This window comes from Physella acuta, unplaced genomic scaffold, assembly GCF_028476545.2.
Source record: "Physella acuta isolate Inbredline_101_S28 unplaced genomic scaffold, ASM2847654v3 ptg001691l, whole genome shotgun sequence".
NCBI classification, from domain to species: Eukaryota; Metazoa; Mollusca; class Gastropoda; family Physidae; genus Physella; species Physella acuta.
In genome coordinates this window covers 4,653-16,267 of record NW_026733204.1, presented here as the reverse complement: position 1 = coordinate 16,267, position 11,615 = coordinate 4,653, and the positions used below count along the sequence as shown (strand labels likewise).

General features: G+C 34.7%; 1 protein-coding gene across 1 annotated transcript; it reads right to left on the bottom strand.

Annotated features, from left to right (window-relative positions):
- Positions 1-10,783, bottom strand: LOC131929910 (DNA-directed RNA polymerase III subunit RPC10-like). The gene is made up of 3 exons (XM_059286293.1): positions 10,553-10,783; positions 3,601-3,688; positions 1-234 (listed from the first exon to the last, which is right to left on the bottom strand). The coding sequence occupies exons 1-3, from the start codon at positions 10,661-10,663 to the stop codon at positions 107-109; spliced, it is 327 nt and encodes a 108-aa protein (XP_059142276.1). The 5' UTR covers positions 10,664-10,783; the 3' UTR covers positions 1-106.
- Between the last annotated feature and the right edge of the window lie 832 nt (positions 10,784-11,615).

The window sequence follows — 11,615 nt, the reverse complement described above, 5'->3', positions numbered from 1 at the left end:
TGCTTTGTGATAAATGTAGATTTATTTTACACTATGTACAATATCAGCTCAACAACTCAGCCATGAAAATAATAAAAGTCCCACCCAAACCCTGGACATAAACATTTTAATCTCTCCATCTGTGTGCACAGGCCATATTGCAGCATTTGTAAAAAGTGGTCATAGGCTCGTCAGCTGATCTGGTCTGGATTTGCATAAAAAAGGCTCTCTTGTTTTCACACTTGGGACAGGTTACTGAAAGACAAAAAATGTGATTTAGTGAGACAAAACTTTTCTAAAAGGCATAGGTTACTTTATTCCCAGACAGTGATTGTTGAAGAGGAAAATTGAAATATGGTTTGTTTTAATACAGCATTACTTGTCTAAATGTGGTTGTTTTAATACAGCATTATTTGTCTCAATGTGGTTGTTTTAATACAGCATTATTTGTCTAAATGTGGTTGTTTTAATACAGCATAATTTGCCAAAATGTGATTGTTTTAATACAGCATAATTTGCCAAAATGTGGTTGTTTTAATACAGCATAATTTGTCAAAATGTGGTTGTTCTAATACAGCATAATTAGTCAAAATGTGGTTGTTTTAATACAGCATAATTTGTCAAAATGTGGTTGTTTTAATACAGCATAATTTGTCAAAATGTGGTTGTTTTAATACAGCATAATTTGTCATAATGTGGTTGTTCTAATACAGCATAATTAGTCAAAATGTGGTTGTTTTAATACAGCATAATTTGTCAAAATGTGGTTGTTTTAATACAGCATAATTTGTCAAAATGTGGTTGTTTTAATACAGCATAATTAGTCAAAATGTGGTTGTTTTAATACAGCATAATTTGCCAAAATGTGGTTGTTTTAATACAGCATAATTTGTCAAAATGTGGTTGTTCTAATACAGCATAATTAGTCAAAATGTGGTTGTTTTAATACAGCATAATTTGTCAAAATGTGGTTGTTTTAATACAGCATAATTTGTCAAAATGTGGTTGTTTTAATACAGCATAATTTGTCATAATGTGGTTGTTCTAATACAGCATAATTAGTCAAAATGTGGTTGTTTTAATACAGCATAATTTGTCAAAATGTGGTTGTTTTAATACAGCATAATTTGTCAAAATGTGGTTGTTTTAATACAGCATAATTAGTCAAAATGTGGTTGTTTTAATACAGCATAATTAGTCAAAATGTGGTTGTTTTAATACAGCATAATTTGTCAAAATGTGGTTGTTTTAATACAGCATAATTTGTCAAAATGTGGTTGTTTTAATACAGCATAATTTGCCAAAATGTGGTTGTTTTAATACAGCATAATTTGCCAAAATGTGGTTGTTTTAATACAGCATAATTTGGATGGCTTGAGCCCACTCAAGGGAGGCATTAATCTTCTGTCAGTACCAGGAAAAGTCTTCTGCAGAGTGCTATTACAAAGAATGAGGAAAGGAATTGATGGGATCCTTCGTGAAGAACAAGCTGGCTTCAGGGCCAACAGGTCATGTAACGACCAAATATTTGTCTTGCGCACTATAGTGGAACAGTCACTGGAGTGGAATTCGTCTCTCTACATCAACTACATAGATTTCGAGAAAGCATTTGATAGCATCCACCATCCATCATTATGGAAGATACTAGAGCTATATGGCTTTCCAGGAAAAGTCATAAACATACTTAAGGACATGTACTATGATAACCAATGCTGTGTGCGACACGAAAATCAGCAAAGTGAATGGTTCAAGGTAAAAACAGGAGTCAGACAGGGCTGTGTCATCTCACCTGTCATCTTTTTGGTGGTAATAGACTGGATTATGAGAAGAGCCACTGAGGATAAGCCAAGAGGAATTGTTTGGGAACTTACCAACCACCTAGAGGACTGTGACTTTGCTGATGACTTGGCTTTACTTTCACATGCCCAAAAAGACATCCAAGCGAAAACCACAAGAATAGAGCAAATTGCCAAAAGCGTTGGGCTAAAGATAAACTCCGGAAAAACCAAGCTAATGAAAATAAAAACCAAAAGTGCTCTCAAGACCTTTGCGAATGGAGCAGAGCTAGAAGAGGTCGAAGACTTTAAGTACCTCGGCAGCTATATATCAGCAAATGGCAGCATGGAGAAAGAAATTGCCACCAGAATAGCAATGGCAGCACAAGCTTTCAACAGACTCGCTAAGATCTGGAAATCATCCTCACTGCAGCAGAGAACTAAAATAAGGATCTATAAGTCTAATGTACGTTCTGTACTCCTCTATGCTGCAGAGTCATGGAAACTAAACAAGAAAGTAGACAGCCGACTCAGAGGCTTTGAAAGAAGATCCCTCCAACGCATCCTCAGGATAAAGTGGGACGACAAAGTCCCGAACAAGGAAATATGGCGAAGGACAGGATTAAACGACATTGTCTCAGAAGTTAGAACGAGGAGATGGAGATGGCTGGGCCATGTCCTACGCATGAGCAAAAAAAGACTCCCCAACATGGCGCTGAAGTGGAACCCACCCGGAAAGAGAAGTAGAGGAAGACCACTGGGAACATGGAGGAGGGAGATGGAAGAAGAAGTACAGGCTACTGGCAAAACCTGGCATGAACTAAAGTGGCTCGCCCAGGACAGGGTGGAATGGCGGAGATTTGTTGTTGCCCTATACTCCACAGGGAGTGATGAGGATTAAGTAAGTAAGTAAGTAAGAGCCCACTCAGCTCTAAGGTAGAGGGGTATAGAAGTGACCACACTACCACTTCATATGCAGAGAACACATAAACTGATGGACACTACTTCATCTGCCGTATTGACCGCCAGGAATGAAAGTGTAACTACTTTATTTACTTTAACATAGCAGAATAGTTTAGTATAAAGATATAGTTTTCCATTGTATGGTACTAAGTGATCTATAATAGTACTAAATATATCCTACCTGACCTTAGCTCTAAATTAACTAGAAACCAAATACTGAAGTGTATAAACAGACATGAAAACAAGAAATTACCGCCACTAAACACCTAGTACCCAATAAGATCCTTATGAAACAAGTTAATAAAAAGTCTAGTGACAATTTAAGCGCAATTTCCTTATGTTACCTAAAAATAGATAGACGTATAATGCTGTGGTGCGTTCAAGCTAGGAGAACGATCGGTTTGTAGGTGTTTATGTAATTTTTAAAAAAATTTTGTGACTGAACGAAAGGATATTTTTGAAAACTTTCTTCGGCAATATTGTTCTAAATTATGGCAGGAATCGATTGGTAAATGTTTCAAGTCGCTAAGTGGTCTGGTTGCCGAGATATGGGCCAAAAACTGCATTTTTTCAAGGTTTTTTGGCTTTTCCGGAATATCCAGGAAGGAATTCCGGGAATTTTTTTGGCCCACAATCATCCTCGGAACTTGCTTAACATATTTGCTTTTGGAACTAGTCCTCGATATTGCTTCGTTGAGGAGGAGATACGACTTAAAGCTGCGGACACACATCCTTGACGAGTTAATAATCGCAATTGTCGGTATGGAAATTGCGCTAAAAAACAAGCAGGATTTTCCTGTCAATAACACTTTTTGACTAAAGATAGGGTAAATGAAAATACTAGCTGATTAAGCGCTACAGTGAAAGTTAAGGAGGATGTCACCTTCTGTGGAATCAACATTCTCCCAAGCTGCCGCTCCACCCAGCACATCGTCTACTTCTTTCAGTTTTGGATACACCTTGTGGGAGATCTGTGGGAAATATTAAAACATTGTAAGCAGAGGCGTAGCGAGGGGGGGGGGAGAGGGCGGGGGGGTGCAGACCGCACCGGGTGACACAATTTAGGGGGGGGTGACACCAAGGCAAAAAATAGTAAAATATAGAGAAAAATTTGAGGGGGGGGTGCAAATCGAAAGTTTGAGGGGGGGTACAAATCGAAAATAGAGAAAGTTTGTCACCGGGAAGAGTCGCTACACCTCTGGGGGGGGGGGGGGGGGGGTGACACCATTAAGTGCCGCACCGGGTGACACCCGACCTCGCTACGCCACTGATTGTATTATTGTAAGCCTAATTGACTTTAACGTTTATTACAATTTAACATTTGTTATATCATATTCAACAAAAACACCTGTAAGACTTCACAGTATCAGTAGTCATTAACTAATCAACTGCTTCCTTAACATTTTGGCTGTCTTATAAGATCACAGTGGCAATTTGGCAAAAAAAAAAGACAGAACTATACCTATTTAATACCTAAATCTAAGGTTTTATAATTTTAATTTTCCCGTGACTATAACATAGGATCTACACTACATTACATGGTGCCTGATCTACTCAAAGGAGATAATTGTAGCGTAGGCCTGTCTTCTGTTCAAAATGAAGAATGTTACTAGTAGATTTCATATAAAATGTAGAAAACTGTCACAGTGGAGCTTTATGAAATAAGGCATAACTGTTTAACTGCAAGTCCCTGGTTTGGATTCATTAGGCACCCAATTAAAATTAGAAAATACCACTCATTTCACCACGCCTAACTTATGGCAATTGAAATAATTTTTTTTTCAGCACAAATGTGACAAGAAAACCAAATCTATATATATAATTCTCTTCTGGGAGACGTTAGAAAACAAGCTGCAAGCGCCTTGCAGTCCCCTCTCTTCCTCTCTATCACTACCACCCCCACCCCCCACATGGTCTGGTGAGCTGTGGTTCACGCTAAATGTTTACAAACCGTAGAGACGGGTTTAGTGACGGATATTAGGGGCAGATAATTTAGTTTGAAACGATTTTAAACTTAGGGGAGTAACTAAGAGGAGGCTGCTTTCACGAGGGGGTGGGGCAGGGGTTGGGGAAAAGGAGGGTTTTAGTGTTTTAAAGCAAATATTTTCAGTGGCAGCATTGGTAATGTCGAATTCACAAATTATGAATAACTGAAAAGTAGAAAAAACAACTAAATAGCGGCGTATGATACGCCGCTGGTCGGCTCGTGTACTTTATTTCCTTCCATCTGTTAAGTGATCACAAGCATATCTATATTTTAAACAACTCATGTCCCTGAATTATTTTAAGAGAAAAGACAAATAAAAATAAATTGTAATAGAAACAGAAAAATAACTGGCTATCAGATTTTAATTAACAAAGTTATATTTGATATTATTATTATTGAAATATTATTCAAACAGGTAAGCTTTTTTACTACATACTACATACATATTTTTTCATTATTCAAAAATAAAAATGGTTATTTGATAGTCAGTCGAGGAAGAGATTTCCAGTCGACTGTAAAGATAATAACTGACTGAGAATAGACTAGAAGTCTATTCAAGGGTATTAGTAAAATGCAAGAGGTCAAATAATATGGTGAAATGCTTTTTTTTTTAAAACTATAAAATTCCTAGACTCAGTGGAGTTCAGGAGTAGACTGTAGACCTTGATTTCTAAGACCTAGATCAAGTAGTAATTGCTCAATACTGTTTTTAGCTAGATCTAGTACTAGTGGTAGGGTAAAGAAGGGCGCAAGGCAAGTGTGGTATCAACCCCCCCCCCCCCCAACCCTCAGTAAAACTAATAATCTAATGATTTAACAACCACTGCTGTTGCTTGGTTATAATTATAGTATAGACAAGCTTTATCTTATTTATGACCCACTTGGCCCAGCAGGGAGAAGATGAAAAAATCAATCCCTCTGCTCTTTCCTCAAATTTTCTCACCTTCATAAAACCATTATGTAAACTTTGTTTTCAAATAGACAAAACTTATGAAACTACACTGTGTAATATATCACCTGACTTTACCAATGCCATTCTTTGTTCAAGTCTTCAAGCATTGGTTGCTGTACATTTTAACACCATGTTAATAACTATTGTTAGAATAGTTTTATTTTAATAATTTTGTGAAATAAAGTGGTTGTCGATGCTAAAACAAAATGGCCAACGTTTGTCCAGTTTTATCATGCTATATGTTGCGACGAGCTTTCATTCAACACAAAACATGATCCAAGGCAATGTTCAGTCTCAGTACATTATTTGTTTTTGTTTTCACACATTACATTACAAAGTGCCGTCCTATTCCCCCCCCCCTCCCCTAGTTTACGGGCGATGTTTCTCTCATTGACAAAACATTGCCAGCGAGCGAGTCATGTGTCACACATGGCCTATGTTGATGTTTGGAATGCATATTTCTCGCTCTTTGGTAATCAATGTTAATACACTGACATTTTTTTTTAAAAATCAAATAGATATAAATCTTAATTAATTAAATCTAATATTTATATTAGCCTAATCTTACAAGAACTTGGGCTAACAAAGTACTTGGTCCAGATTTAGCACATGCTCGTATTGTGCTGTGAGTTTTCTCTCGCAGGTTGACAAAAGAAAACAAGCGGGCTGACGATGTTAGTAATTGCATACATCTTCGCTCACGAGTGATCATTTCAAAGAATAAATGTTATTATTTACTAGGTTTGATACATTGTATTAGTACATTGCTTGCAAGCAAGCGGTCTGTGACTCTGTTTGGAATGTGTATCTAGCTCACATAATCCATAGGTGATCAATTTTACTGTGAATACAGTTTTAAAAGAAAAATCAAATATTAATTAGGCTAATCTATTGTTTTAGGTACGTAAAATCAACCGAGGCTAGTAATGTGCGAAACAGTTGCCTTATTGTTAAGGCTTTAATAGAAGTATGTTGTGATATATTTGTGTCAAATATTCTAGATAACTGAATAATAAACCAAAGTCAATGGTTAAATATATCAATATAAGCCCTAAATTAACTTTAAACAGCAGTTTGCGAGCAAGAAGATTTTCTATATAAACAGCTGCGTTCTATTTGTTTTCCCTGAATCTTGAAAACAAACCAGCCGTTGCATAACCACTTCGACCACCGGAACAGTTCCTTTAAAGGCCAAAAATTTGATTGTCATACACAAGATAAAAAATAAAATTTATGCACGCATGCGCAGGACAATAAATTTAAAAATAAATTTGATTGGTCGGCTAAAATAGCAAAGTATGAATAGCCTTTGCAAGTACCAATAGACACTCCCAAAATTTCATGAGTCACCTTTTTTTCACATTACTAGTCTCGGCCGATTTTACGTACCTAAACCGATGGATTACCATCAATTTTTTATGTGACTACGCGTCTCGCAGAGCGTGGACCATAACGAAGTGACTGCACGTATCGCAGGTTGAATTTGCCATCTTGTGATTGAAAATGCTTACTTTTTCCTTAGACTGTACTTCATAGACCTGGAGCTCCAGGGTTTGCACCAATACTAGTGTCTTTTTTAAATTTTATTGTTTTCATATTGAAAACTTGACGTGTAATTCTTTTTTTAAAAAAACAATTTCCAAACATCGCCACTAGCGTAATTGCTTGCCTCCGTTTACTATCCTGTGAATGAAAAATCCTACCAGGGTCGGCAGGGTCACTGTGAGTTCAGCAGGCCTAAAGCATACATCATAGATTGAATTTTGTCAAGTTCACGAGATTGTCTGTATGTTCACTTCTCTCTTCTCCCCCCTCTCCCCCCCACCCCTCAAGCAAATTGAAATTTTTTTAAGTTCACATAGGGTTAATACTATAGACTTAGATCTACTATCATGCATGCTTGATAGCTGTAAAAACAATTTACTAAAGGGCAGTTTGATTTAGCTAGTTTGATTTAGCTAGATCTATGACTATCATCTGACCCATTACTGACACTGTACTGTTTTTTACTTTCTCGTATATATGAATTATAGAGAAAATCTTGTAATCGTGCAATCCAGAGTTGAAAAAACATAGTTTTGCAATCTTGTCAGTATGTCTGTGTGTGTGTGTATGTGTGTCTGTAAACACGATAACTTGAGTACCGTTACAGCTAGGTTGATGAAATTTCATATATAAGTATTATATCAAAATCGTAGATCCGTATCAACTTTTGAGCGATTTCCGATAACTGAAAGCGGAACTTTTTCTACTTTGAATTTTTCAAAAGCCTATAACTTGAGTACTATTTCAGATAGATAAATGAAATTTCACATGCAAGTAAAAGATCTGATTCTCTACCTTCTGTCGAATTTTGAGTAATTTCCGTTTAACGGAAGTAGTAATTTTCCTTATTTCCGATTTCTCAAAAAACGCATGTGAATTTATAAAGTACTAATAATATTCCGCACTATTATGCACATTATATATGGCATTCAATTGGTGTGCAATTCTTTTTTTTTACAAGAGTCTATTTTAAAAAGTTTAAGGATTTAAATTGGATTAAAAATCATGTCTATATTCTGAGTTGCCATCCCTGTTGTTTCATATAAGAATATTCAAGAAAGTTTAGGGGAGATCACTCCCGGTTTGTTTTACAAGTACTAGACTAGATCTAGATTCTTAGGTGTTGAAATAATACACTTAATTAATAGATCGTCTCTTTACCAAAACCGGAAGTCAGAACCTTACCCTGAAACGTCACGCTCCGTTTTTTTTTTGTATTTTAAGTTTTTTCGGGGGTCCTCTATACCACAAATGAAACAACTGCTAATCTCGCAAAATCTCATTATTTTAATGGGAGATGCTAAGGAAATGGATACTATGCCTTAAAAGGCCAGAAAAATTTGCGAGATATGTAGTTCTAATTTAATACGAGTATTTCTTGTGGAGCACTCTCAGGAAAAACTGAACTGCAACAAAGAATGACCGACCACCGGGCAAAAGCACTCGACAGATCCTAGATTAATATATATTTGAGATATGTACCATGATTAATTGCATTAATGCTGTTTACTTTTTCCAAAATCCAATTCCCCCTTGAGTAACCATGTGACAATTTTTCTCTGCTATTTTTAGTAACGTTACATCATGCTACACTAGTTGTTAGATAGAAACAACAAATTTTTGTTTTTTGCTTAATGAACTATTAAGTCTAGTATTTTAATTATAATTCACTTTTAGCATGTACAGAAAATGTAAAATTGTGGACATTACTATTGTATTAAAGTATTATTAGTAATTTTATAAGTATATTGATTTTTTTTCTTCACAGCAAGTAGGCCGACTACACTGTTAGTTTCATTGTAAATACTAAATACTTCGTGGCCTACCAGTCTATATAATTTATATGAAATTATATGTAGTTTTTAATTAGGCCTAAGTATTGTATTTTAAACAATGCTCATTCCGAGTCTTTTTTGGTGCTAGATCTAATTAGGCCTACTGGCAATTTTTTATTTTTAGACTTGGTCAACCTCGTTAATGCTGTTGTGTTAGTTAAAAATATCCTAATTGTGTTTAAAATGTATGCAGTTACTCAGTAACTACGTAGAACGATAGCAATAAATGAAGTAGTATTTATTTCCTTTTAGTCGTCTTTTGATACAAAATGTCTAATATTTTATTACCAATAGATCGTGGTGTGGCAGAGTAAACAGAACAGTGTGGTAGGTGACCTAGAAGCTCAGAGTTTGAGTCCGAAGTAAATCAGTTGTGCTTTGTTTTATTTTTTCACATAGGAAACGCCAAGAGAGTTTTATTTTTCTTTCTTTTTTAAAAATATTTTCTTGATCCGAATAATATTTTAAAAAATAATTATTCAAGATTTTCCAAACATCGTCGCTCGGGAGATCGACTGCTTACATTTTCTTGTCTGCGGGAGAAAAATGTTAACACGGTCGAAGGTTCACCGTGAGTTCAGCATACGTCACAGCATTAACGATTGATGTTAGAGATCGTTGGGGGTAATTCCCACCCCTCCCCTCATAAACCAAGCGCAAATTGTAAAACAGGCATGCTAAGGGTCATTTTAATTAAGTTCACGCAAGCTTATAGGACTCTAGATTTACTATGCATAGCTGATTAAAAAAAAAACTAGGCCTACAGAAGAGGAAAATAATTAAGTAGCATTTATTTTAAAGTTTTTAAAAAAGTTGATTTATTATCTTACCTAATACTGTATTGTCTTTACAGTTACAAGGACTAGATCTAGATTTCTGTCTCTATTTTTAGTTTTGGGTATTAATTTTATTATCAACTTTATGGGTATCGATTTTTCAATTAATTATGTAAGGCCTTAAATTGTACGTAGAATTTATAATAAATATGTCTGATATTTATGATGAATATAAAGTTTTATTTCTAACAAGATGTTTTGGTTTTTTTGGTCAGTAAAATAGCCATTGTTGTCATAATTGCCATGACATCATGCTAAGGATAGAAAACACAAACTCACGTAACTTTTTGACCTTTTTTGATGTTGAAAAAGAGTTTTGCAATTTAAGAAGTTTTTAGGTTATTTTGTTTTTGTTCGTTTTCTCTGCCCCTAGCCCTAATTATTAATTAAGCTAGACCATTAAATTTGGTCTCAAATTAACCAGTAATAAAAAAATTTGATAAGAAAATCTGTTAATTAAACTAGATCTAGAATAGATCTATGTCAACATTAAATTGATAACACGAAAAAAAAAAATCGGCAGTGCTGATATCTAGGCCCTATTTTTTTTTAAATTGCGTGCCAACCAGGGTAAAGATTTATGTAATGCGGAGCGAACCGCGTAAATGCGGCATTTAGTGTAACGCCGAGGGAACTGCGCAAATGCGTCCTTAATTTAAATTTTTCTAAATTTTTGTTACCTTTCTTGTGATATTTTGTACATATGGGCACGAATTGCAAGCAAATCTCATACTCTCTGGACCTTCTTCAACTATAAGAACATTGGCGCAAACAGGACAAAATGTAAGCATGTTTGATGCTATCTAGATCTAATCTAGAATTTAGATCCAGATTCTAGTTTACTACACAATAGGCCCTACTTTACTTTGTAATTTCTTCGTATGTACGACACCTAAAATTCTAGATCTTGTCAAGATTGATATTTTCCGACTGCTAGGCTAGTACACAAGTAAATCAAAATTATATTTATTTTTTGAACAAAAAGAGTTCGTGTAGGCAATTTTTTTTTTTTTTTACGGGTCAGTAACTTGTAAACGTTCGTGATCTACACTCTTTCAAAAACCTATTCTTTTTTTAACCCGCGCCTAACGTAGCCTAGTATGTTGAAATAAAGCACAAAAACTGTATGTCACCATTGAATAGACGGGGGAAAAAAACTCCTTATATGCCTTAAAATCTATTTTTAGATCGCGTGCGAAAAGATCGCGGAGCGATGCGCAAATGCGGTCAAAAATCTAATACATCGTGATCATGAAATTTATAGTGATTGTTCGATCCAATATCTAGATCTAGATCTAGTTTTAAAATTAGACTTTAAAAAGCCCGTTCTTTATAGTCGTGATTTTTAAATATAGCCCATACAACTGTAGCTACCCATACCTGGGGACGGCTGTCAATTGTGCGCGTGCACACACACACACACACACATATGCTTGGATTATAAAAATTATATACATAATATACATATAATATACATATATATAGTACTATTATATATATGTATATATATATATATATATATATATATATATATATATATATATATATATATATATATATATATATATATATGCTTGGATTATATACATAATATACATATAATATACACATATATAGTACTATATATATATATATATATATATATATATATATATATATATATATATATATATATATATATATATATATATATATATATATATATATATATATATATATTACAACTGTTACTACTCTGGGTTT